Here is a 25,000-nt window from a genome sequence, read left to right on the forward strand (position 1 = left end):
CCAAGCTGGTGTACAAAACAATAGAAAATGACCTCAAAAATCTTGCATTTTACTGAATTGTTGTGTACACCAACATGGCCGCCGTGACACCAGATGCAAATCGTCAATTAACATAATAATATCCGGGAACTTTTATTTGTGAATCAATAATTATACACAGGCAACCCAATAATTGAGATCACTCATTAACTTTGTTGCTTTGACGAATCCTATATCGATCGTATTTCTGAAAGAAGCTCCAAATTGTCTGCAAGTTCATGTAGATTAAATTCGCCCGATAGAGACGTTTTCAACTAACATCCCTTTGTTTTGGACCAGGTCGTCCCAAATGTGTATGTTTTGGACAAGATAAAGTGAACGATTCAAAGACAATTACAGGCTAGATACCAGGCTATTAAACTTTAAACTGGCACGCCGTTCGATTCTTTGGCATCCATTAAGTTACTCTCGGAGCCACGTGGCAAAAACCAATGAACAGAACATTTCGTAAGGCTCAAATTTTTAGATGAATCTTAACGTTTGGGTGAATTTATACTAGAGATGCATCATCCTGGAAATGGGTCATCCGTCTGCGACGAACTTGGGCAAAATAAGATACTTCGCCTGATAATTTGTATATATATAAACGGCCGAATTTATACTAGAGACGAATAACTCGTTTAGGATGATTTCGTCTGCAATTTGTTTAGATATATAGATCTGGTGTTTATTGTGTCCAGTATTAGTGGACACAAGGCTAAGCATTTGCTATCTATTTTCAAAAACAAAGTAATTGTAAAGGTTAGCGTTTTTTTAGCTTTGGGTAAATGCAGTAGTTAATCTTTACTTTTTATTGAGCAGCATTTGGGAGATACTTTGTGACGTCTTATTCCGAGTGATGTTGAAGTTGGCGAGAAGTGAAAGGAAACACTTCGTGACGCTTATTGAAATCGTCGTGTATCTAATTAGGGTCAATCCTGGACATATGTGAACATTACAGCTTGTGTTGTGCTTGAGTGGCGTCCAGTTTTCACAAAACGCAAGCGAACGCAATCATAAGCCCAAGCAGGAGGAGATGGTTACATTTTGATCCTTGCGCTTTGTGCTTATGCTTGAGTCAGGCCCGTTTTAGAGAACCTCATTCCCACGACCTGCTCGTTCCCAGTCATGGGAACGAAATTGCATATTTGCCAGGAAAAAAATGGGTGGAGGGGTGGGTTAGGTGCGCTACGTTTAACAAATAAAGAAGCCTTGACCGTGCTCTGTTCTGTTGTAAAGCACGCAGGAAGCGGCTACAGCACGAAAGAATTGTAGGGGGAAACACGAGCCAATAGGCGAGTGTTTCTAGCCGCTCTTGAGTGCTCTAGCCGCTTCCTAAGTGCTTTAAAACAGAACAGAGCACAGTCAAGGCTTCTTTATTTGTTTTATGATAAAGAACAAGTAATTAATTTTCAAAAATTCTACTTTATTTTCAAAGCGAGCGCTGCTTGTGGCGACCTGAGGTGTCGTCAGCACAGTGCTTTATACTCTGATAAAGCACGCTGATTTGGACCAATGAGAGTGCTTGTAAGAATGTTTAAAGTTATTTGATTGGTTAATGAAGCAAAGGCTTGTCAAAACATCAATCAACTGGAAAGTGGTTTGACAGAAATCACACAAATTTCAAATTTATTTAGTGCCTCAATGTTCGGTTTCAGTCCGTAAAAAACAGCAAAAAAGAGGATCTAAAAAATTAAGTTCAGTGAAAACCGGCCGAATTGCTGCCCATGAAAACCTGCACGTTTCCGCCGACAACTGGAAAACAAACCGTTCAATAATACCCAAGGAAAAATTCGGAAATTCATCTGCCATTTCTACGGATGATGGCGTGAGCTTTCCTTTGTTCCGTGCTTTGTACTCTCATAAAGCACGCTGTTTAAACCAATGAGAGCGCGCGTTATATAGAAACTTTATTATAAAAAAAAAAATACAGCATTATCCGTACCTTCCTGGCAGAAGTCACCATTGAATCCAGGAGGGCATAAACAGCGATATCTTTTCTGCGTAAAACCGGATTGACATGTCCCACCGTTTTCACACGCAGATTTGCCACAGGCGTTCTGAAGAAGAAAAAAAATATATATATCTCTGCCATTTGTATAGCGGAGTGTAAAAGCAACGGTAGCGAGTGCTCAAACCCTGACGATAGAAAACAACCCCCTAACCACCTAGCTTTAGTTGTATATAAGAAACAATTACTTAAATTGTCAAGATAAGTACGAGGACCACTTCTTCCTTCTTCTCTCTTTCATCTATAACGGGCACTTCCAATACATTGATGTGGCATTTATTTGATAAATGCAAACATTGAGGCCCGAGAGAGTCACGAAGCAGCGAGTAAGAGACTCGCGACTCGTCTTTGTTACTTCGCGGCTTTCTCGAGGCTCAAGAAAAATTTCTGGGACCAGGGTACCGAATTGGGAGTGGCTAGTGGTGGATATTTACCAAGCTGCGAAGCGGCGAGGTAAATCTTTACTACCAGCCACAGACACAGCACAAAAAGAGGTAAATATCCAACACTAGCTAGCCAGCGACATAGCAAATAGCTCATTTATTCCCGCAACGATTATAACAATTTCGGACGCAACTTTTCACCGAAGTGGAGGTGGCTAGTGGTGGATATTTACCGAGCCGCGAAGGTGAATAGTCGTTTTAGTATATACTCAAACAGTGAGATAATATAGCACAAAAAGATGATTTTAACTCATTTATTCCTGCAAAGATTACAACATTTTCTGGCCCAAATTCCTCGCGAATTGCTCGGAGGTGAATAGCAAAGGATATCTGGAGTTTGAGTAGCCAATCAGCCCGCGAGTTCAACGCTATCCACTCTTTTAGTATATAATAACAAAGGATATTTGGAGTTTGAGGAGCCAATCACAACGCACCTTCAAAGCTTTCCACCTTTTAAGCAAATACTAAAAACAGATATTCCATGTTAACACGACTGTTTTTGTGTCACAGGAGTGAATTAAACTGAATGTCTCACCTCTGTTCCTCGATAAATGTAATTTTGGGCGTTGATCAAATCATTACCGTGTTCAGCGTGAGTAGAATTGTTTAGCTCACATCTGTGTTTTCCATCTGTGTTCGCTTCAGTCTCGAAGTTGACGCTGACGCAGTCGTGTTCTTGGTAACAAATCCATTCGCATTCATGCATACTGTGTACTTCATAACTCTTTATTACATGCTTCTGCAAACGTCCGTTAGCAACGGAAAGAGAAGGCTGAAACGTGAGCGCACGACAAGAGCCTGCACAAAAAGAATCGTTAATGAATCTTTTGCTTTGATGTCGCAACGTTGTGGGAGACGTAATACGAGCGAGGTAGGCATTGTGGGATTTTTTCAATGTAAGCAAAATGGAAAACGCACGTTTTACCATGATTGCAGACGTGATTAGAGAGATTCTTGCGTTCTGATTGGTCGAGGTTGGCGTCATATGTCATTATAATCACCGCGCAGAGGTTGATTATAGCACCACCGCTAAATATCAAAATGGCTGCCCCCCTTTAGTCTACTTTACTGAAAAGTTTAGCCTTGAACGTGAATCGAACTGCTAAACTCTGCTAAACTGGTACGCTGCTTCATCGATTCAGCTATCAAACCAACTGACAGCTTTTTGAGTGCGTAATAAACCCCGTAGCCGATGCATATAAAGATACTAAATATAAGGAAGACATATATTTGAACTGCCACCAACTGCGCCGAGATCCATGTTAAGATTTAGATCATTACAGTTATGAAAATTATATAAAGCAGGTCCTCATCATCAAGGGGAGCTCTCACCTCCAATTATTCCTTCAGTCAACCCTTTCCCGAGTAAATTTGTTTTTAAGAACCACATTTATTGTACATTCAACAGAATAACGCGTTTCTGATCGGTCAATGTCGAATGCGTGAATAGGTTGTAGAGTACGGATTGCTATGGAAACACGGCGATGAAGTAAAATTTGTCGAGTTTTTAAAAACTCAAAAAAACGTATGAATTTGCTCCTCATTTTGTGATTATGGTACCGTTACTGGCCAATAGCCTGCGTCACAGACGCATGAAATCGCAAAAACACTCACACACATCCCGTCCCATTTACAAAAAAAAAAGACAATTTGCAAAGCTTCGAACCCGAGGTATAGTATTATGGAATTTTTTTAACTGATTCGAAATTTGAATTCTAATATCCAAAGCAAAAACACTAGTGTTTACTTGTTTTAGACATATATATCATTTTTTAAAAGTTAAAGATGGACCGGGTCGCTGATGATCGGATGATAAAATAAAGAGCCAGTATGAACCACATAATATCGATGAAAATATCGCTATTTTTTACTCAGAATCAAATGGAGCAGAAAATTTAATTCTGTTAACCTCCCCAGGCATTCCTTTCTTCTGTTATATCGAAGTTACCAGAGGTTTTCTGTGCCATTTAGACTTTATTGTGGTGACGAACTGGAGTTGCTGGCAATTCTTTGTAAAAAATCCATGCCTCTCCTTTCCAGCGAGAAATGTCATTTCGCCGAGTGGAAAAGAGAAACTTCCTATTTAATGTTAAGAAATCTAAACGTTCTTGCAAGAATTTTTACCCTAATGGATTACGTACGAGCAAAGTTCACTTATTCAGCTTCTTTTGTCAAAGCGAAACCGGAGTTCTTCTCCATTTCATTGAGTGGGAACTATTTTAAAGTAGGAAAGACTATCCACATAGCGTTGTGTTTTTTTCACTATATCCTTACTGTGTAGAACTTATCACACGATTGTTTTAATTTTCATACTCGCGGTCACAGGAAGTTTATCAACTTAGACAAGAGGGAACCTTTTAAGAATTCAGTTCCCTGAAGTTTATTTTGAGAAACCAACATACGTTTACATAAATAGAGATGCAACTCTTTTTTCAGAGCCGATATTGGTGGAGCAAATTAAACACCATTAGAGACCATTAGCAACGAATTTTTCGGGCCGTATCGCGAACCGCGAACCTCGGAAAATCAAGTGATCTTGTCCTGGCTGTCACGTTTGCAGTCTGCGGTTCGAGTTTCAACTTCTAGACACCGTTCTTGCGGTAAGTGATTCACGGCAGCGTTTTATAGCCAGAGACTTCGCGTTTGACCATATCAGTACTACAGTAGTTATGTTGTTACATCTGTTTGCTATCTATTGGGTTAAATTTTGAAGACCAAATATGAGTTTTGGGAGAATTTGAGCTGTTTGATTTGCAAGCAGTTGTAGTGAGAAAAGTCCAATATGGCGGCGCCGATGTGCATAACAGGATCAGCTTCGTGAAGTTCAAAATGAAGCTAACCTCTAACGGCAAACGACTAACCGCAAACCGCGGTTTGCGGTTTGCAGTATGTGCCGAAAACTTCGGTGATGAAGATCTGTAATTAGGTTCCGGCAAACCCGTAGGCATGCAGGCTCCAAAAAATAAAGCAGCCGTAGCCAAGAGTGTGTTCGATTGAACCTATTCCGGAATACGAATACGTGGAGTGATGATTTAAAACGGTACGTCTGGCGTTTTGAAGCAACAAGGATAATAAAGATATGCTGAAAATATCATTTTAGCAGGTGTTTGACAATTTTAATGTGAATCCCCGTAAAAGCAAAGGTTTTCTAACTTCTATTCCAAGTATTCCTATTCCGGAATACAGTCAATCGAACGCACTCTTGATTTAATTCTCGGTCTAACTGTTTCAAGAGTTTAAATCTAGTAATGACGAGCCTTCAAAAATTAAAAATTCTAGTTTAACTTAACTTACATCTTCAGTCGAATTTGAGCTTAATTAACCGGCACAGTGAACCTTGATATGAGTACTGCCACAGGGCGTCAAGTTCTTATTTTTCCTACTTTTTTCTATTTTTTGACCTGCTTCCAATTTTGTCCTATTTTTTCAAGAAATTCCTAATTTTTCCCTTTTTGGAGGATTTTACCTAGTGCAGGGAAACATTTTCAAATCTTGTAAATGAAATTTTCAATAAAATTGGTAAACTCTTCAAAAAAAAAAAAAAAAAAAAGACACGGAGAATTTTAAGTCGTGTTTGAATAATAACCTTTTGAAACTTGTGTCCACACTTTCTCGATGTTTTTAGTAGCATGCAAATAAGTCTGGGTGGTCATTTGCAAGCTTGTGCAGCTGCTATGTGGAATTAAGGAAGATAGTAATTCAATCTGAATTCATCCCTTTTGTTTTTGAGCAATACTGAGTTGTGGTATGCCATCTCTTTAGAGACAGTTGTATCTTTGTCTTTATAGCAATGTTTTATTCGAAAAAAGTTCAAATATTTTTCAGCCTTATACGTTTTCTGATAGCTGTTAGAGTGGTAACCATTACAAACAAACTCTTGTTTACGCACGGTATAATTGTTCGGATATACTTAACGTGTTTTCCTTATGACCAAAAAGGGACAAGAAGTAGCTTTGAATAAACTTTTGAACATAAGAAGATTTTATTCAGCTTCTAAAGTGAATCCAATGAACTACTTAGAAAAAATAGGACAAAAGAGGACATTGGTAACTGAAAATCGGCATAAGGGTGTTGGACAAGGCCATGTCGTCAACGACAAACAATGCCAAAAATAAGAGCAAAGCTAAGGTTACCCAGTCTGCTAAAATAGCCCAAAAATATTAAGCGTGAATTTGGAAGGTGAAGGACAAGTTTCCCTTGGTAAAAAGTTTTAGCACTTGTTTCTATGAAGGATGCCTGCCATCTTGTCAGTTAGATATTAAATAAGGCATTGGGTTGTGAAACAGAGCTGTTGTTGGCTTTGTTAAGAGGAGTAGAGTTCAGTTGATGGAACGTTTTCTATTTTGTTCCTATTTTGAGACGAAAATGTCTATTTTTTTCCCATTTTTTGGCCAGTGTTATTTGTCACTTGACACCCTGACTTCGTGAAACTTAAAGTTAACATCAAAGCTATTCTCTAAGCTAAAGTCAAAATCGAACTCATGGACTTTAAGATCCACGACATCGACGTCAATGAAAACTTCATCTCAAAATATTATATATATATAATAACTCTGCTCTGTCGTAATTACGTCTTTCGCGATTATTCATCTCGTTCGTGTCGTTCAATGGCAATGTGCTTAAGTATCCTATAAGAATAAGGCAACATTCACACGAACGAAGTTCCACATCGACAACGATTCATGACTTAGAAACCATGTCAAAATCGATGCAGTTTGTAAGTATTTACACGGAATCGTCTTCGCCAGAAAATCAAAGTCGTAATGGCATAAGCGATCCCTCCACTACGTGCTAACTTGACCATTTTGTTCCTTCTTGTAGAGACTAGGGAGCCCTTAAAGAGAGAGTTTAACAAACCACCACCGCTACGGCGACGAAAACGTCACTTCAAAATACTCTATAAGTTTGAGCAATTCCAATTTGTGTTTAACGATGTTTCCATCTTGTTCATGACGAAATGGGCGGCTTCCACTCGACGATGACGTGCACTTGTGAGGAGGAGGCAAGAGTTTGGTAATAAATTTTCAATTTTCTCTCCAAAAATCGACACCGTTCATACCCATTTTATTCTTGGAATGTTAGTATACACTTTCCATGCAGAACGGCCCTGGGTAGTCGAGAAATTATTACAATAAATGGATTTGATATCCTTAACAGATAACGTTCTCGTATCCATTGTTAAGCTCAGCGATATCTCATTTGAGTTATCCCCCTTTGAAGTGACCGCAGTTTCAAATGCTATAATAATATTTAAAAAAGCTTCATTCGAGAGAACACTTACCTTCTTCATAAGAAGCGTAAGATGCTCCAAAGTAAAGCAACGGATACAGAATGTAGCACCGAAGAAAATAATCCATGTCCGCAAAGTTACTGTGGCAACTTTTAACCGACAACATCACATAATTTCTTACTTTTAAATAAGGGCAGCAGAGGACTGACAATTAATTATCATCACACCTGTCGATAATTAAGTTAAATTAATGATTTTCTCCTGTACAACATTATTTGGCGCCTCAACAATTTTGCTAAAGATATAACAAGTTAAACAGTTTTAGAAGAGACATTGAGGCGATGTGAAACATTCTGACTCATCCCATGAAAAGCGACGAACGCTAAGGGAATCATTGCTTATAAAGTTTACTGTAAATTTCTAACTTTTGGTGGTTATCGAAACTAAAGGCCCTAATAGAACGTTTTCAACCAAACCCTAGGGACACCAATAACAATAGAGAAATCTACTACTTCTGGTGGACGAACAATTGAAGCTAATGAGAGATCTTGTGTTGTGTTTTCGTCCACCAGCATGGCGATGACGTTACGTGAAAACCTCTTATTAAACAAGTACTTTAAACTTCTGTGGCAGAAATTTGTCAATAGCTATGCTTTTTGAAATCAAGAAAAAGTAAAGAATGACGTCGTCAAAGATTCTGATGAAGTAATTTTTGTCGAGTTTTAAAAACTTATGAATTTGCTCCTGCATTTTGTGAGTACTCATCTATAGCCTGTGTCACAGAGGCGTAAAATCGCGAGAACACTCACACACATCACGTCCCACTTACAGAAAAAAAAGTCAAATTTGCAAAGCTTCGAACCCGAGGCATAATATTATGGAATTTTTTTGATACGACAGTTGAATTCTTGTCTCCAAAGAAAAAAATGGGTTTACTTTTTTTACACATATATGTTCTTAAAGCTGAAGATATACCAGGTCGCTGATGATCGGATGATGAAATAAACTGAGCCAGTATGAACTATAATCTCGTTGAAAATGTCGGAGTATTTCACTCAGAATAAAATGGAACAGAAAATTTAATTCTGTTAACTTCTTCAGGCATTCCTTACCAGAGGTTTTCAGTGCCATTTAGAATCAGTATTGCGGTGACGAACTGAAGTTGCTGGCAAGTATATGTAAAAAATCGAGGCCTCTCCTTTCCAGCCATTTCACCGAGTGGAAAAAAGAAACTTCTTATTTAACATTAAGAAATCTATGAGTTCTTGCCCTAATGGATTGCCCCCGAGCAAAGTTCACCTATTTAGCTTATTTTGTCAAAGCGAAGCCGACGTTCTTCTCTGTTTCATAGAGTGGCCACTATTTTTAAGTAGGAAAGACTATCCATATAGCATCGTTTTTTTTTTACTTTATCCTCACTGCAGTGTAGAACTTATCACATGATTGTTTTCATTTTCACACGGGCGGTCAGAGGAAGTTTATCAACTTAGACAAGAGGGAACCTTTTAAGAGAGGGAACCTTTCTTCCGTTATATCGAAGTTACCAGAGGTTTTCTGTGCCATTTAGATTGTATTGCGGTGATGAAATGGAGTTGCTGGCAAGTATTTGTAAAAAAATCCATGCCTCTTGTTCCCAGCGGGAAGAAGAGACAGAGTCGATGTGAAACGTTCTGACACATCTCACGAAAAGCCATTAACGCTTAGGGAAGAATATTTTATAAAGTTTACTAATGACGTGGAGAGACATTTAAATAGGTGCCGATGAGGTGATTATTACTCGGTAATCACGGTTTTTCAAAAAGGCCGCAAGCCGTTTTTGTCGAGCTATTTAGAGAAAACGCATATTTTTTCAAAGAATTGCCTATGTAATTATACCAAAAACAATTATTCACCTCAGGCTGGGTGAATATCAGTGAATTTTTTTATTCACTGATATTCAACTCGCCTTCGGCGAATAATTGTTAAATATTTAACAATTCACTTCTAATTACAATATTATCCCTGGTGCTAATTTAAGGCGTAAAACCGAGAATCTAAATGTCGAATGAAACACGACGCGGCAAACGCCAATAGATATAAATGTCAAGGGAAGGCGAGCTAGTGATCCGTTTAATAAGCCTTATCACGGCAACTTGCCCAGCGAAATCTTAAATTTCCTTTACATTTGTCTGTAATTTTTTCCCACAGACACATGTCTGAATAATTAACAATTATTCCATAAGCGCACGTTGGATATGAGATGGTAAATAGCCAACGAGGCGCGTAGCGCCGAGTTGGCTATAACCAGTTTCATATCCAACAAGCGCGAATGGAATAATTGTTTTATTAAATTCCTTAAACTCCAAAAGTTTAGAAGTACGAAATACGAGCGAAAAAAGCGAGAAAAAAGTTGATGAAGATGAGATGTTGTGTAATACCTCGTGGTCAGACAGACGCAGGCTCATCACAAAAACATTTCTTACCTTTTCGCGTATTTCTAAGGTTGGAAAGTGATCCAAACTTTCCACAAAAACGTTTTTATTTTGCTTTATACCGAAAGAAATTTCGCTTTCTGGCGTAAACGTTTTTAGTTTAGCAACGCTAAGCGCAATCATTTACCATGTAAGGTGAAACTAAGGTATATGAGCTGATAACCGAGATTGGGTGAACCAATCAGAGCCCGAGAATTGCATTATCCGAGGTTGAGAATTTAATAAGCGTAAATAATCAAGCAATTGTATGACAAAATTTCAATTTTCGCTTTCCAGATTCTAGAACACGTAGGACCTTCAAATTTTGCCAGTAAAATCCTTTGGTTAGCAATTAAATTTTACCATTTCACAGATGTTTCTACATTGAAGGTTTTCTCAAGCTATTTCAACGCAGATTCCAATACAAACACTGTTATTTCGGACATGCATGTTTGGGTGACCCGAAAACACTGACCCCCGGTCCATGGACCCCCCTACGGACCCTGTCCATGGACTGCCTTACGGACCGGTCCAAGGACTATCTCTACGGACCCCCTCTACGGACCACCCCAAAAAACACTGAATTAAAAATAAATAACTTGAAAAAAGTGTAAGAATTTTACAATAGATAATTATATGGCTAGCCATATAAAAATAAATAACAACTAAAAATTTGTTTATACCGGTTGTCTGGATAGACCACTCTTGCCGGTGAAATCTAGCCGTTACGCTCCGCAAATCAGACTAAGGCTCAGGTGTTGCCTTTTCCATCGCTGTTGACCGGTGGCTTCGAAACTAAGTTCTTCTGCCATTTTTTTCAGGGCAGAGAAATCGTGAAGCCTTGGGCGAGTTTACAAACCCACGGGAGAATGATCTGAACAGAATGGCAGAGGGAAAGAAAGGAAATACAAATATAGAGCTTACTTATTATCAATCTTTTTCGAAGGATTCCGGTCCACAGCGAAGAAAGGGGCATTATGTGTTAATAGACTTTGTACCCGACCCTGAGCCTTAGTCTGTTGAATTTGCTGAGCGTTACGGTTGAGATTTCGCCGACACGAGTGGTCTATCCAGACAACTGGTAAGTGAAACCTTAAGTTTTTATTTGTTTTCATTTCTTTGTTGTCCGTATAGGGGGTCCGTAAGGGTAGTCCGTGGACCGGTCCGTGAGGCAGTCCGTGGACCCAATCCGCAGAGGGGTCCATGGACCGGGGGTCCGTGTTTTCGGGTCACCCTGCATGTTTGCCTACCCGTCAAGATGGCTTCCAAAACCGTAATAAGGCCTATTTGCTATCGGCAATACAGAGCCGTAGCAGGCCCGGAAAAACTGAGGGGTGCAAAGATCTTAAGCAACTTGTATTTTGAAATTCGGGGGGACGCATTGGACGGGTGAAAGCCCGTTCTTTGCAGGGGGGGGACTGGGGCCATGGGTGTGTGAAGCACCGCCCCCCACCTCTTGAAAATATTTGAAAACAAAACACCAGAAATGGCATTTCCCAGCATTTTTGGCCTTTAAATTGTAATTTTTTGATAGATGACAGCAAAAGCACACTGCATCTCAGTGATCCAAGAGGTTTAGTTAAGTAATTATATGTAATCACAAAACATGATTATCTTTTTGTATTTCCACGGATTCCTTAACGCATCTGCACTATCCCTGGTATTTCCAATAAAAATCTAAAAATCATCGACTGTCTTGTTCAACGAAAGCAAAACACTTGTACAGAGTCAATTCATTAGTATTTCCAACACTGCCTCAGCAAAAATTATAAAACAAAACAACGGTTGTGTCTAAATTAGAAGAGAAGTTTCATGTGTAAGAGTCAGTCACCATAGTATATTTAGTCACTATGTTGACGTTTAATTTTGTTTTTGGTTTGGATTTTTCCCAATCTCGTACCCAGAGTCCTCGTCAGCGGATGAGCGCCCAGAGAGACTCTGGGATCATCGATATAAATTATTTTTTGATTGGTCGCTTGCATAACAATGGCAGTCCGACAGAAAGTCGGTAAGTAAGTCGGAAACCCCAGAATTTAGAGGGAAATTTAAAATCTAAAACTAGTTTCAGTGCTGTTTGTTTTTTTTTTTTTTATCTCAGAAATATATAAATCCCAAAAATAATGCAACGACGGGGTTTGAATTGTCTTTTTTCCCACGCTGCCAAAAACCGTTGCAAAAGTACCGTGGGAAAACTTTACATCAGTCCTTTTGGAGAGAAATCCGTAAAAGAAGGTCTTGTCGAAGTCATCCAGAATTACGGAAACATAAAATTGTAGTAGAAGAGGACATTGGCGTCGCTTCCACAAAAATTTGTTGATCATGTTGCTTGCACGATGGTATTCTGCATGATGGATTGCACGCTGAAACACTAAAAATACACTTACCGAAAGCGTCATAATTAGTTTTATCTTCACTCGCTTTTACAGCAAGCCAATGGAGTCGAGATAAACTAAGAATAAAGCCAGGATCCGAGCCAGGATTCGAGGCAGGATTCGAGGCAGGATCCAAACCAGGATTCGAGACCTAACCGAGACCTAACCTAGTAACCTAACCTAACCGAGACCTACCCTAAACCCTTTTCTGTTTCCGTTTAAACTCAAGCATGCGCAATAAGACCGGAACCCACGTTTTCTGGGAAAATGCATGGAGTCCATTATCCCAGAGTCTCTCCGGGCGCTCACCCGCTGACCAAAAAGCCCGAGGACTCTGGGTACATGATTGGGTTTTTTCCAAACCAGACATCTTTTCCTCCTTGCTACTTACCAAAACCCCTTTCTCCATACCTCCATTCTTCGCCACCCTTGGATACCACTTATGCCCATTTCATATTCTTGAGCTCCTTACCTCTGAATCTGCTGCCTACTCCTTAATCCACTTGACCACGCAAGCAATTGATGCAATTCCCCAGAATAATTGATAAAAGAATATTTCACTCACCCTAAGCCACTCTCGGTCGAAACTTTGTTTTATTCAGAAATGTGCAATACAACACCAGAGCCCGGCATATGGCAGAGTCACGTCAACGCAATTGCGTACATGAAATAAATTTCTATAGAGAAATAGAGAAATTTAAAGGCCAACTAAAGACAAAAGACTCACAAGAAAAAAATATATATATTTACAACATTTCTTGAAAGAAAAAAACAGAGGAGCAACTCCGCTTTTATGGAAACAAAGATCGATCTAAGCCGAAACAATTAACAAAATGGAACAACATGATAACTCGAAGGAGATGGGTTACAGGAACTCTTCACAAGATGAAAAACAAGAAAGTAGTTCCAAAACGGGAACTGTTTCAAGTTTTGGCCCAAGCATACAGTCAGTCAAATTACAGGAAAGTGGCTTCAAGAAGTTATGCAGAAATCAGCCAGAAAGTTGTCGACACGGAAAATGCCCAACAACCAATTGCAATGGCAGCTCCAATAGTCCTCCGTCTCTCGATAGAGATCGAATTGATGGTAAAATGCCTCCCTTGTACCCCAACATGCCTTTAAGAAAATTAGCTTCGATCGAAAACCATTATGCTCGAGTAGTAACCAAGTTTCGAGAAGTCCAAAGACTTATTTCTCCTACAACATTAAAACTGCGCAGTGCTACTAATCTTACTTTCGACGTTTTCGAAGACATTTCCTTTATATACATCTTGTAAACAGGTCATTTTGCAAAATGAGTAATTTCCTTTTAAGATAAATTCTTGTTTATCAATTTAATATTGTAACAGTACAAATAATACCATTGTTACGTTCTTTTGTGATGCAGTTACTTTCCAGTTGTATATTGCTCTATTTCATTGAAAATCTGAGAGACCGATATTTATAAATCGTATATTATACAAGCTATATTGCCAATGGAATGATTAAACAATATCACTGTTTTTTCATTATGAAATGTAGTTCTATTTTTGAAAGACAGAAAATGGTTTAGCTCTGACGAAGGGCTAACACTCAAAACGTCAGCTTTCAAATTTCTTTACAGTGATCAATTTACTATATCAACTCAGTACTTGATAAACCCTTTTCTTTATATCACTTCCCCACTGACACTGCACATAGCTTCTTTACCAACTAAACCCCTTTATGCTACATGTGAAAGAATGCTTTACTTCCACCAACCATGAGCCAATATTCTTAGCCAAAAAACCAAGACAGCTTTAGACTAAACACTGCCAATAAGTGATCACTCCAATCTGATTTGTTACTACAATGCGTGCCGATCCCTTACCTAGATTGCAGTGTATGACACTTGCAAACTGCAGACTAACCGTAAATCGCAGTAAAAGCTGACCGTTTGAAAATGGTGCTCAGACTTAAATACTGCTTCTCAGCGATATTTGTAATGGGTGCTTTATAGACTTAAACACTGTTTATCAGCGCGATTTGTAGGCAGCCTGCACTTGTCATACACCTCCTGAAATGCTAACTGTTTCAAATAAGTGTGTAAACGTAACCCTACAACTCCAATACTACGTCTATGGAACGCCTACAATATTGTGTTATGTCTATGTAACGGCATTTCAACATATCAAGCTAGTTTTGGACGAGTTCTTGAAGTCTCTGTGACGCTATCTTTTAAACGGGTTTAACTTCTTTAGAACACTGCCCATTTTAACATTAACATATTTGGATATCTCTCTGTAATTAATTTTACGGAGTATGTATTAGTAAACTAGAGAAATCATTTTAAGATTATTGTGATGAATTTTGGTCTCTGATGCTAGAAAAGACAATATTAATTATTTATGCATGTGAGCAATAATTTTTAGTGTTAAGGGTTAAATTCTCAGTTTAGTGATTAGGGTTAAGCTCTCAGTTAGTTTGGGCTCCTGATAATGTTGAGAAAAGAGGGAGTACTGCCTAATTTTAACTTTAATGAGTTTCCGGTAGAAAAAAAATAAATGAATAACTACACATTTACTAAATATGTTAACCAGGGTCATAGCTCGAAAAAAAATTATGACTTAGGCAATGTCCATGGTTAAATTATCTTCATAGATATTTTAGGTGTTTATGATGAGTACATTTTACAGACAACAACGGAATCATGGTTTAAAAAATGTCTGAGCTAGGCAAGTGCCTCGGTTTACCTCATACTGGCTAAGGCCCTGTTAACTTTCTTGTAAGCAAGTTTTAAGATATGATTTGAATTGCAAGGGCAAGTACGATTCAGGACAGACTTTTTCCCCTAAAATGAAACATTTAAGAACAATTCGTGTTGCTAGTCGTGTCAAATAGGAAATGTGCTACAACTACGAAAGCAGTTTGTTATTCCACATCATATGCGGGAGGAGTGTGCAAAGCGAGCACTTGTGACCAGCAATATGATTGGTTGGTTTCTTTAATTTTCTCGTTCCCAGGGTACACCTATTTTCACTCCAAAACGGCGATTCCTTCGGTCAGCACTAAATAAAAACTACTTCTAACCACTTCAGAAAGAAGCGCAGTTGAAGTGACTCGAGACCACTGCTGATCTCGAAAAAGACTGGATCGAGCATCTATTGTTTCATGCGAAGCAGAACAAAATATCAAAAGTGAGAGGAAAGCAATGTGGCAATGTTGTAAAACCACTTTCAAAGTTTTTGCCTCTTTATATCGAAAGAGGTTCCGCTTTTACCCATAACTTCACTGTGTATACGATGCTTTAGCACAAAATTGGCCAAGATTCACCGCTGGCGTGAAAACAATGGGTTGTTCGATCGATCCAGTCTCTTTTAGAGATCAGTGGACTTAACTGCTTATAGGAGCCCACAGTTCGTCGAAAAGCCGGCGGTTATAGAAAGAGTGCTGGCTGAATTGAGGACCTACTGAAATGTTTTTTGGGGTGCGTTGCTGAGGATGTAATGGTTAAGTAATTTGAGAGAATTTTGCATCCTGCTAAGCATGGTTTTCTTTTTATTTTGAAAGCTGTTCTTTTTAAAGAGATAAACCATTCTGAAATATCCATAACATTTTCAAACAAGACGATTTCAAAAAATCAATGCTTAGCTATATTCTGTAATTGGGAGTGCCATATAAAAAAAATAATTAAATTTAAAGACCGCCGGAAATTTAGCTTTTTCTCAAACCGGAAGTCAGTTCGTGTACGCATGCGCAGTTGATCTGACAGTTCGTGCGGTGATTTTTGCTGGCTTTTTTTTCTTTTGCGTCATGTAGCAGCCAAACTGTGATACGTATGTATGGGAAAGTGAGAGGGTTTTCTTGTCAGCTCACGATATGATGACGTCAGTCACCGGAAGTACCATTTCACTTCCTTAGCAACGCGCGAAAAATTCTTCTGTGGTCCCTTAGGTTTCCTAATAGCAAATAACCCAATCTCGTCCTCAGAGCTCTTCTCCTGACTGAGGGAGAGAAGAGCTCTGGGGAAACCTGAAACAAACTGTTTTCTTATTGTTTCTCGCGAAGAGCAATCAAAAGCGTCTATCATTGGTGCATTCAAGTTAGCACGAGAAGTGAGCAAGCGCTGTAAGGTTCAAATAGCCAATTTTGGCTATAAGAATCCTACGGCGCATGCGCTCCTAAAAAGAGTTTCCCAGAGCCTTGAGTCAATCCGAGGCTCTGGTGACGAGAATGCCAATAACCAACGTACTTTTGTGCTTTACTGCATGATCAAAGAAGAAAAAACACCTCCACCTCATCTTCTTCAAAGGTTGAAGCTCCGGCAAGAAGAGTTAACCTGTTCTGAACCCCTGTTGGGACAACGTAGTTGTCGCCAAAATTTGAGGATGAAGTGGCCGAAATCCTATCAATTAGGAGGTCATTTTCTCCAAACGTAGGGCCGACATGTCCAACGTTATGTATCGCTTTGGAAGGATCTTTTACATTGCTTTTGAAGGGCGGCAGTCCTTCGGCGTTTCGTAGCGAGAAAATAAACGCTTTCTCTGTGGTACCGAATTTCCCATTACCGTTTCCTGGCGATTCTGAAAGAAGGAAAAATTATTCATTGTACTTCAAAATTGATCAAAGAGAAATAGCGTATTTAAACGAAAAATGATAGGGCGATAATATATACACTCTTTAGTCGCTTATGAACACTTTGACTCCCAACAGTGATAATTAAGTAAACTCTCCTTACAATTTCAAACACTGTCCGGTGAACAAATATTGAGAATGAAGATCATTATCAGTTGAGGGATATTATTTTGAGATAACACCAAATTCCATAAGTGCCATTTGAAAAGTCAAAGGAATTGGTAAAACATTTTCGTATTGGTACTCCCAGACGAATTTGTACACAATTTAAGATCAAAATCTGAGATATTCCCCACCTTATTTCAGAGCTGATCTATTCTCAGACCTATTTCAGCTGTAACACGATTGGCTTAATAAATTGAGAAGGGCTTTGTTGATGGCCCTATCGCCTAATGATGAAGAAGAAGCTTTTTCTAAAAACACACCCAATTCAAGACTTGATTGAACAAACCATACCATATTTCAGACCGAATTGTTCAAAATCGATACCCTATTTTTTCAGTCCAAAACGGCTAAAAAACCATACCCTTTGGGGCCGCACATACCTATATAGCCCATATAAGGGAGTACCCCCCCGGGGGGGGGGGGGGTACTTGTTGTAACTTGTATTTCTGAGCGAAGTAAAGAAGATCACGGTTAGGGCACACGTCATGATTTTTAGATGCTCTTGCATATTAGTTGTAATGAATAGACCATGTTACAGTTGTAGCTTGGGGACACTTGCCAAATTTTGGGCGAAAAGTAGAGAATTTATTGTACATGCTTCCATCGTTATATGAGCAACGTGTGTTCTTTTTTCGCTGCGTTTTTTAGCCCCCCCCCCCCCTCTTCCCCCCCTTTCCCTTCCCCCAGACAATGTTGAAACATGCCAGCGATCGATGAACGGATCTTGATTTTGGAGACCGTGAAAAATCAACATTGTAATGGGGGGAGGGGGAAAAGCGCGAATTGGCGCGAATGGTCCTAAGAATTTTGACCAGGTTACCTGGCCTAAGAATGGAAGCGAGGCAGCCGGTGACCCTGCTTTAATACAAACCTTCGTGCTTTTCTAATGTTAATGTGGACTAATTAGAATTACAACAACACGATTTGCATGATAAAAGCAGCGAGGTCTGTATCAATACACGGTCACTGGCAGCGACGTATAGCCATTCATAGGCTAGGTCACAGAGCACTCAACTGTAAAAATGGCCTATTGGACTTGATGGGTATTTTCACCTATGATCTCTAAATACAAGTGCAGTACTGCATATATTTGACCTGAAAAAAGAAAGCGCACATAATTTTCTTCCATTTTTTTTAATAGTCTCTTAATATGCAGCCCCTCCGTGAATTCATTACCAACGCACATTATGATAAGCTAAGTTACCAGATTGCTTGATAGATCAATTTATAAAGCACTGCACCGGTATCGCAGAGGAAATGGATTCAAAAGCCGTTCACAATTCAATTTTTTAGCGTTCTATCTCATTCCTGTCAAAGTAAATTTTCGTAGCCAAGATCCGTGCGAAGGCGCACGCGTAGAGCACCATTGGTAAGAAATTATGGTAACCTGTCTGTGCGAGAAAATTTGGGTTTGGTCACCCTACGACCGTAGGACCGTACGTCCACCCCTCTATATTACCCACTATCACGTGACCATATCGCGGGCTCAAATTTAGAGCTCGGCCTGGTTTACAGCATACATCTTTAATATTGGGCATCCAAATTATAGTCAATTGATACCTTTCAAAACAAGGTATCCACTGACCAGCATCACGTGACCATATCCAGGCCAGCTGTTTTTGTTGACTGCTGACCAGGTACTCGGTTTCAGTTGGATCGCATTCTCAAGGCAGGTTAGCATATTATAAGAACAAATTACCCGGTAGCTCCGCTTTTAGGCTTGGCTATTTATTATACGAAGTCTCTTCGCATTAACTGCTTTCAACCTCATTCCCAGGGCTATTTCGCATCGTCCTGGCCCCTGGGAACGAGATTGCACATCCTTCACGGTATTAAGAGCAAACAAAATGTCCAGTTACCAGTCTCCTTGGCTTCATAGCTCCACTGCATTACTCTAGACTAGAATTATAAATTATGTTCAAGCCTGAAATTTTCTGGCTTCCCAGTTCAAACTTATGTACTTATTGAGTGGGAGGGCTTAAAGGGCAAATTTTTGGCCCGAGGTCATCACGAACGCACCGAGCTCAGAAATCCGTGCGCCATGACCACGGGCCATATATTTTTAATTTCCTGTCTGGCCCAAACTAAACTCACTAACTCAGTTAATAAGCACTTTATCGTATGGGCTGTTTACAACATTTATAAGAAGATGAAGTTTCGAAAAAAGTTACAAATTTGCACAGAAAATTTATGTGATATGTTGTTGTTCTTCTGGCAGTAAATAGCTTCGATGTTTAGAAGCGACGAAATCCTTAAACATAGCGTGTACGCAATAGAACATGAAATTTATAGCAGCAAAGTAAAACCATGATTTAAAGATAGGTGAACTTTGAATACCCACCCCAAGGGATAGCTGTGAATCCTCCAAACACGAAATCGTTTTTCTTGACAATTGTAACCGTGTTGCTTTTTCCATCGCAATTACGGTGAAATGTTCTATCAGAAGGTCCGTGGGTCGAGCTTCTGTAACATAGTCCCCACCGGGAGTGATCTCCAACGAGAGGCGACAGAAACATTGCAAGATGGCGCAGATAAATTCCATCACTGGATAATATCACTGAATTCATCAAAGCTGGCAAGTAGTTTAAAAAGAAATTAAGTTAGATGAGTATATATTTGCAAGGATCGTTAAATGAGATGATACAGCGCTGAGAGCCGTGTATGAAAAGGCGTGGCATTCCTCAATCTTTAGAGAGGATGAGTGGTTGAGAGAACATATTCGCCATACACGAGATACTTCCAATGATAACTTTTTTCAATAAACTTTAGCTCGTGGTGATGATGCGAGCTTAGAGCGGTTTTCAATTGAGTGTCGAAAGTAACTAGCAAATTGCTTTGCTTTTGCATTACTGCACTCAGTGATTGGTTGAAAGTTCTCGCGCCTCTTTTTCAACCAATCGTGGCTCGCGCTTTCACATTTTCCCGTGCTTTGTGTCGGCTACGTGTAATTAATTCGAGTTTTGATTGGTTTACTATATTGCCTCCATCCCTTTTGATTGGTCAAAGAAATTACTTTGGTTTTGGTTTTACGACACTCCATTGAAACTCGCTCTATTTTAAGGAAAACACCTGATTGGTTATCATTAGCTGCGCGACCATGGGGGCGAGACCTAGTCTTATACCCAGATCTTAGACAGTCATTTCCAGTGACAGAGTAAGATCTGGGTACAAGATTAGACGAGACCAAAATAACTTTTACAGCATGGCGCGAAGCGAAAAACAGATTGAAAGAAATTATCATGAAGCATGAGCATGTGTTCTCTCTCCTCATCATCCCCTGGTCCTTGCTATTACTGGACTAGTTTTGATAATTACCTTTTCTCCAGAAAAATTCCGGTCCGGTTTACTCGAGGGCCGATATTCAATTCCAAGGTTAATCATTAATGGGGTAAATTCATAGTACCTTATTATATGAGATTTTCGCGGCATGTTTATTTCGGAATTTTCATCTTTGCATATTTCGCGACACTTAAATTTCGCGATTTTGCGAAAATTTTATAATTTGAATCATTTCAATTTCGCGTTTTTGAGTAACACACTATTTACATTTCATTGGCAATAATGCACAGGTGGTAATACTTTGCTTCCAGTTTCAGAAACATTGTAAAGGAAGGGAGGGGTACAATAGAAGTACTGGAGAGGATCAGGGAGAGATAGGTGAGTAGAACTACACCCCCACAAAAAGAAAAATTCATTTTTTAGACAGTTGATTAAAACAAAAACCAGTTAAAGAATTAAACTGGTTTAAATTTAAAAAAACTGGTTTAGAAAAAAATCAAAAACAAAATTAAACCACAACATATCCACTTGTCCACAACAACTTTAACTTCTATAGTCTCACGGGAAAACGCCTCAATCTCCTTCTTTTTCTGTTATCACTTCTTACTTCTAGACATAATTCCACAACAAGCTCTACTACCGTCTGAATTAAGGCTGTTTATACAGGTTCTCTTGTTTTCTAGAAGTTTATAAATCAATTCTATTTTTGTACATGACATATCTATCATCACGTGACTAACGGACACGCAAAGCCTGCAAAACAAAACTGTAAGCATCAGTCGCGATAATACCTTCGTTACACTTTTTCGACTTTACCTGAGCAGTTTCTTCCGTCTCCTCCATATCCTTTTTTGCAAGTGCAATTGTAAGATCCTATGGTATTTGTACAGTTGGCATTCATGTGACACTCGTTTTCTGTTGAACACTCGTCAATGTCTGGAACCAAAGGAACACAACAAAGCGAACTTGAGGACTGCACTTTCAAACAAAGCACGACAACTAGGTCGGTGTGTGCGAAAACATCACGTAACTAACGGGCACGCAAGGCGTGCAAAACAAAACTGTAAGCATCAGTCGCGATACTACCTTCGCTACACTTTTTCGACTTTACCTGAGCAGTTTCTTCCGTCTCCTTCATATCCTTTTTTGCAAGTGCATTTGTAAGATCCTATGGTATTCGCACACATGGCATTCACGTCACACTCGTTTTCTGTTGAACACTCGTCAATGTCTGGAACCAAAGGAACACAACAAAGCGAACTTTAGGACTGAACATGCAAACTCTTATTCCAAACAAAACACATGGTCGACGTGTGCCAAAACATTACGTGACTATTGGGGACGCAAGGCGTGCAAAACAAAACTCTTACCACCAGTCCCGATAGTACCGTCATTAGAGAGATTAAGCATGACGTTTACAGCCAACGGCAAACGGGAAACGGCAGGCTCCTGCTTGTCATAAAAGCGTGAAAATTATCTCATTTTAACTTGTCTCGTTCCTTTGAGAAGTTGCTTGATATATGGAGCTAACAGGACAGAAATGAGCTAATATCAAGCAGGGTTCTTCCATCTTTGGCAAAACCCTAATTTCACTCCGACGTTTGCCGTTTGGCGTAAACGTCATGCTTAATCTCTCTATTATGATGGTATTTACCTGAGCAGTTTCTTCCGTCTCCTCCATATCCTTTTTTGCAAGTGCAATTGTAATATCCTATGGTATTCGTACATGTGGCAGTCACGTCACACTCGTTTTCAGATGAACATTCGTCAATGTCTGAAACAATTTAAATATCGGAAAAATCAATAGTTAGTGATTCGAACTCTTCCAGTGAGAATGCGTTTTTAATAGTTCCGGATCCTTTCTCGATCTTGCTAAAAAATCTGTCTACTACAGATCTCGCACCAATAACTCAATTGCCTTGAAAAACCTTATTTGGATCCTATTTCTAAAAGGAGCCCTTAGTTTTCTTCAAGTTGCTGTAGACTAATTCACCTGATAGATACATTTTCAAGTTATATCTCTTCCTTTTGGACAAGGTCGTCCCACTGAATCTTTAAGTTTTGGACAACATTATGTAAACGATTGATATTAGAATAAAGGCTAGATATCAAGCCCTTCAACTTTAAAATGGCACGCCCTTCGATTCTTTGGTATCCGTCAAATTACTTTAGGAGATAATTGGCGAAAACCAACTAACAGAACATTTTGCAAGGCTCAAATTGTTTGATCGGATCTCACCGTTTTCGCAGTCTCGTCCGGTGAATCCCGCTTTGCAGATACACTTGTAGCTGTTCTCTTCGTATAGTGGCAGACACGTTCCATTGTTCTTACAAGGCCAACCGCTACATGATGACTATAAAGAATTGAACCAGGTCAGATTTATTTGATAGCGGTCTCTGGGGACGCGAGTGTTCAGATAATTTTCCTTGGCGGGAAATCGCGTGGCAGCGTTGCATTTGGCAACCCGCGTTTTTATGGGGGGAAATTATATTGACCGTCGTCAATTTTTAAAGGGGATTTTATGGTTAATCAAAGCCAGTTTAGCTAAACGATGTGTGTTGGTTGTAAAGGTTTATTCTTGAAAAAAACGAAAGACGATAGCTATCATGCCAAAAGGTAACAGCAGAGTAAATGCAACAAGCAAAAGACAGGGTTTATGTGAAGAGCAAAGGGAAAGAGAGCGACAGAGAGAAGAATGAAAAGGCAAAGAGCTAGCGAAGAAAATCGCCAAAGGGAGCGAGATAGGGATAGAGAATAGAGACAAAATTGTAGCGAAGAACTTCGCGTAGAGGGCCGGGCGGGAAAGAGACAAACATAAGAGGTAAAATTTCATACGCGAACCGCAAGATTCAGGGGAACAGGGAAACAATGTCAAAATAGTGTATTGAAAAAGGGAACATAAACAATTACAGGGATCAAACAACTGGGAACAAGTTTGAAAGTAATTTGGGAAACAAGGTAACATAAGCAACTACTTAAAGGGAACAAGAGAACAAGGCCCACCCCTCCCCCATCTCCTTGGGGGACCCATTAATATTTGCAATATTCAAGGTCAATTTGAATTGGTAATAAATGCCCGGGAGATGAATTAATGATATGCAAATATTCACATAAAAGGCAAACACGTGCTCCTTATTATGCTCTCAACTCTAGTCCGCGGCAGCGAACAGTTGGCGCCCAACCGCCCCCCCTCCCTACGAGGAAGCCGGGTTTGAAGTCCGGGCCACCTACCCGGATATCTTCTGAGCCTTATCTACATGTCATAAAAAAACAATACCCAGGGCGGAATATTACACGATCCCTGTTGTAAGTAGCCGCTAGTTCAAATTCCCTGCTGTTGGATTTTGTCAAATACGAGTCCATGTTAAGTCCATGCGTCGCCTGTTAAGCATTAAAAAAATAACGTATGTTGCTTTGTCTCGCTGTTATTCCTTTTTTCAATTTCATTGCGACCATGGATCTTCACTGACAGTTCAGTTTCTGAAAGTTGTGGTTTGTAATACCCGAAGTACGGTTTTCATTCAGTTTGTGGTTCGATACGTTCTTCGGGCGAATAAAGCCGGCTACACATTCTAAAAAATCACGGATTCTTCTTTTTTAGCCCAATTTGGTGGAACTATCGGTTAACTAAATTAAAAACGTTCTTTTTTTAACTTTTTGTACCTGAACCCAATTTTTGCGAATTAATTTATGGTTCTCTCTGACAAGTCCTTGGTTTTTATGCCGATTTCTTTTTTCTACTGAAAAGTATATTTTATAACCTTTAAAATGAGATATTTTAAGCCACATTCCTATAAATAATTAAGTACAGAAAATTTAATTACTTTCATAGGTCTTTGAGGACCCATGAGATAATTAACCCGGGAGCTCCGCTTTTAGGCTTGGCTAAATCTATATATTTTAGATTTAGGTGGAATGTAAAGCTTAATCCCGATTGCTATCAATTTGTCTAAGGCCTTAGTCAGACGCACGGCCATGCGATGATTTCATTCGTCCTTGTTAACGCAGCGAATCCTTCATCTTCCAATTCAAGAACTAAATTGACAAGTGATATTCAAAAGGTGGTAAAGGTAATAAAGTAATATTGAAAGTAAATAACGGCTTGGCCTTTTAATACTTAATTTATTCCTTTCGGTTTTGTACAATAAACTGAGGTTGTTATATCTCAGCGACAAACGACGTCAGCGACAACCAGCGACGGTGGTGGTGGTGTAAGAGCGTGTTCACAGCACTAACCGCATGTACGCAATGCGTGCCTGTTTTTCAATGGCTCGGTTCGCGATACTTCGTTTTCATGCATGTCGCGTCTCATTACACCATAAAACTTAATTAAATGAATAAAAGAAGAATTAATAAAGAGAGAAAGACACACAAACACTCATCGTACTCCATAAAAGTCCAAAGCATTTGACATACCGTGATGCTGAAGTGGTGAAAG

The 25,000-nt window shown here is 39.4% G+C and overlaps 2 protein-coding genes across 2 annotated transcripts in view; both read right to left on the reverse strand.

Moving 5' to 3' along the window:
* The window catches only part of LOC138003616 (latent-transforming growth factor beta-binding protein 1-like), a 75,080-nt gene that overhangs the window by 11,635 nt on the left and 38,445 nt on the right, over positions 1-25,000 (reverse strand). The window contains exon 3 of the mRNA XM_068849786.1: positions 1,964-2,078. Coding sequence (XP_068705887.1) covers positions 1,964-2,078 — 115 coding nt within the window. The remainder of the gene's footprint in view (positions 1-1,963; positions 2,079-25,000) is intronic.
* Positions 16,755-25,000, reverse strand: part of LOC138004271 (protein slit-like) — a 13,958-nt gene continuing 5,712 nt past the window's right edge. The window contains exons 2-8 of the mRNA XM_068850747.1: positions 24,979-25,000; positions 22,801-22,915; positions 22,216-22,335; positions 21,673-21,792; positions 21,378-21,497; positions 19,624-19,854; positions 16,755-17,065 (exon numbers count right to left, since the gene is read on the reverse strand). The exon at positions 24,979-25,000 is cut by the window's right edge and continues 301 nt beyond it. Coding sequence (XP_068706848.1) covers positions 16,755-17,065; positions 19,624-19,854; positions 21,378-21,497; positions 21,673-21,792; positions 22,216-22,335; positions 22,801-22,915; positions 24,979-25,000 — 1,039 coding nt within the window. The remainder of the gene's footprint in view (positions 17,066-19,623; positions 19,855-21,377; positions 21,498-21,672; positions 21,793-22,215; positions 22,336-22,800; positions 22,916-24,978) is intronic.

Source organism: Montipora foliosa, chromosome 5 (assembly GCF_036669935.1).
Source record: "Montipora foliosa isolate CH-2021 chromosome 5, ASM3666993v2, whole genome shotgun sequence".
Taxonomy (NCBI): Eukaryota; Metazoa; Cnidaria; class Anthozoa; order Scleractinia; family Acroporidae; genus Montipora; species Montipora foliosa.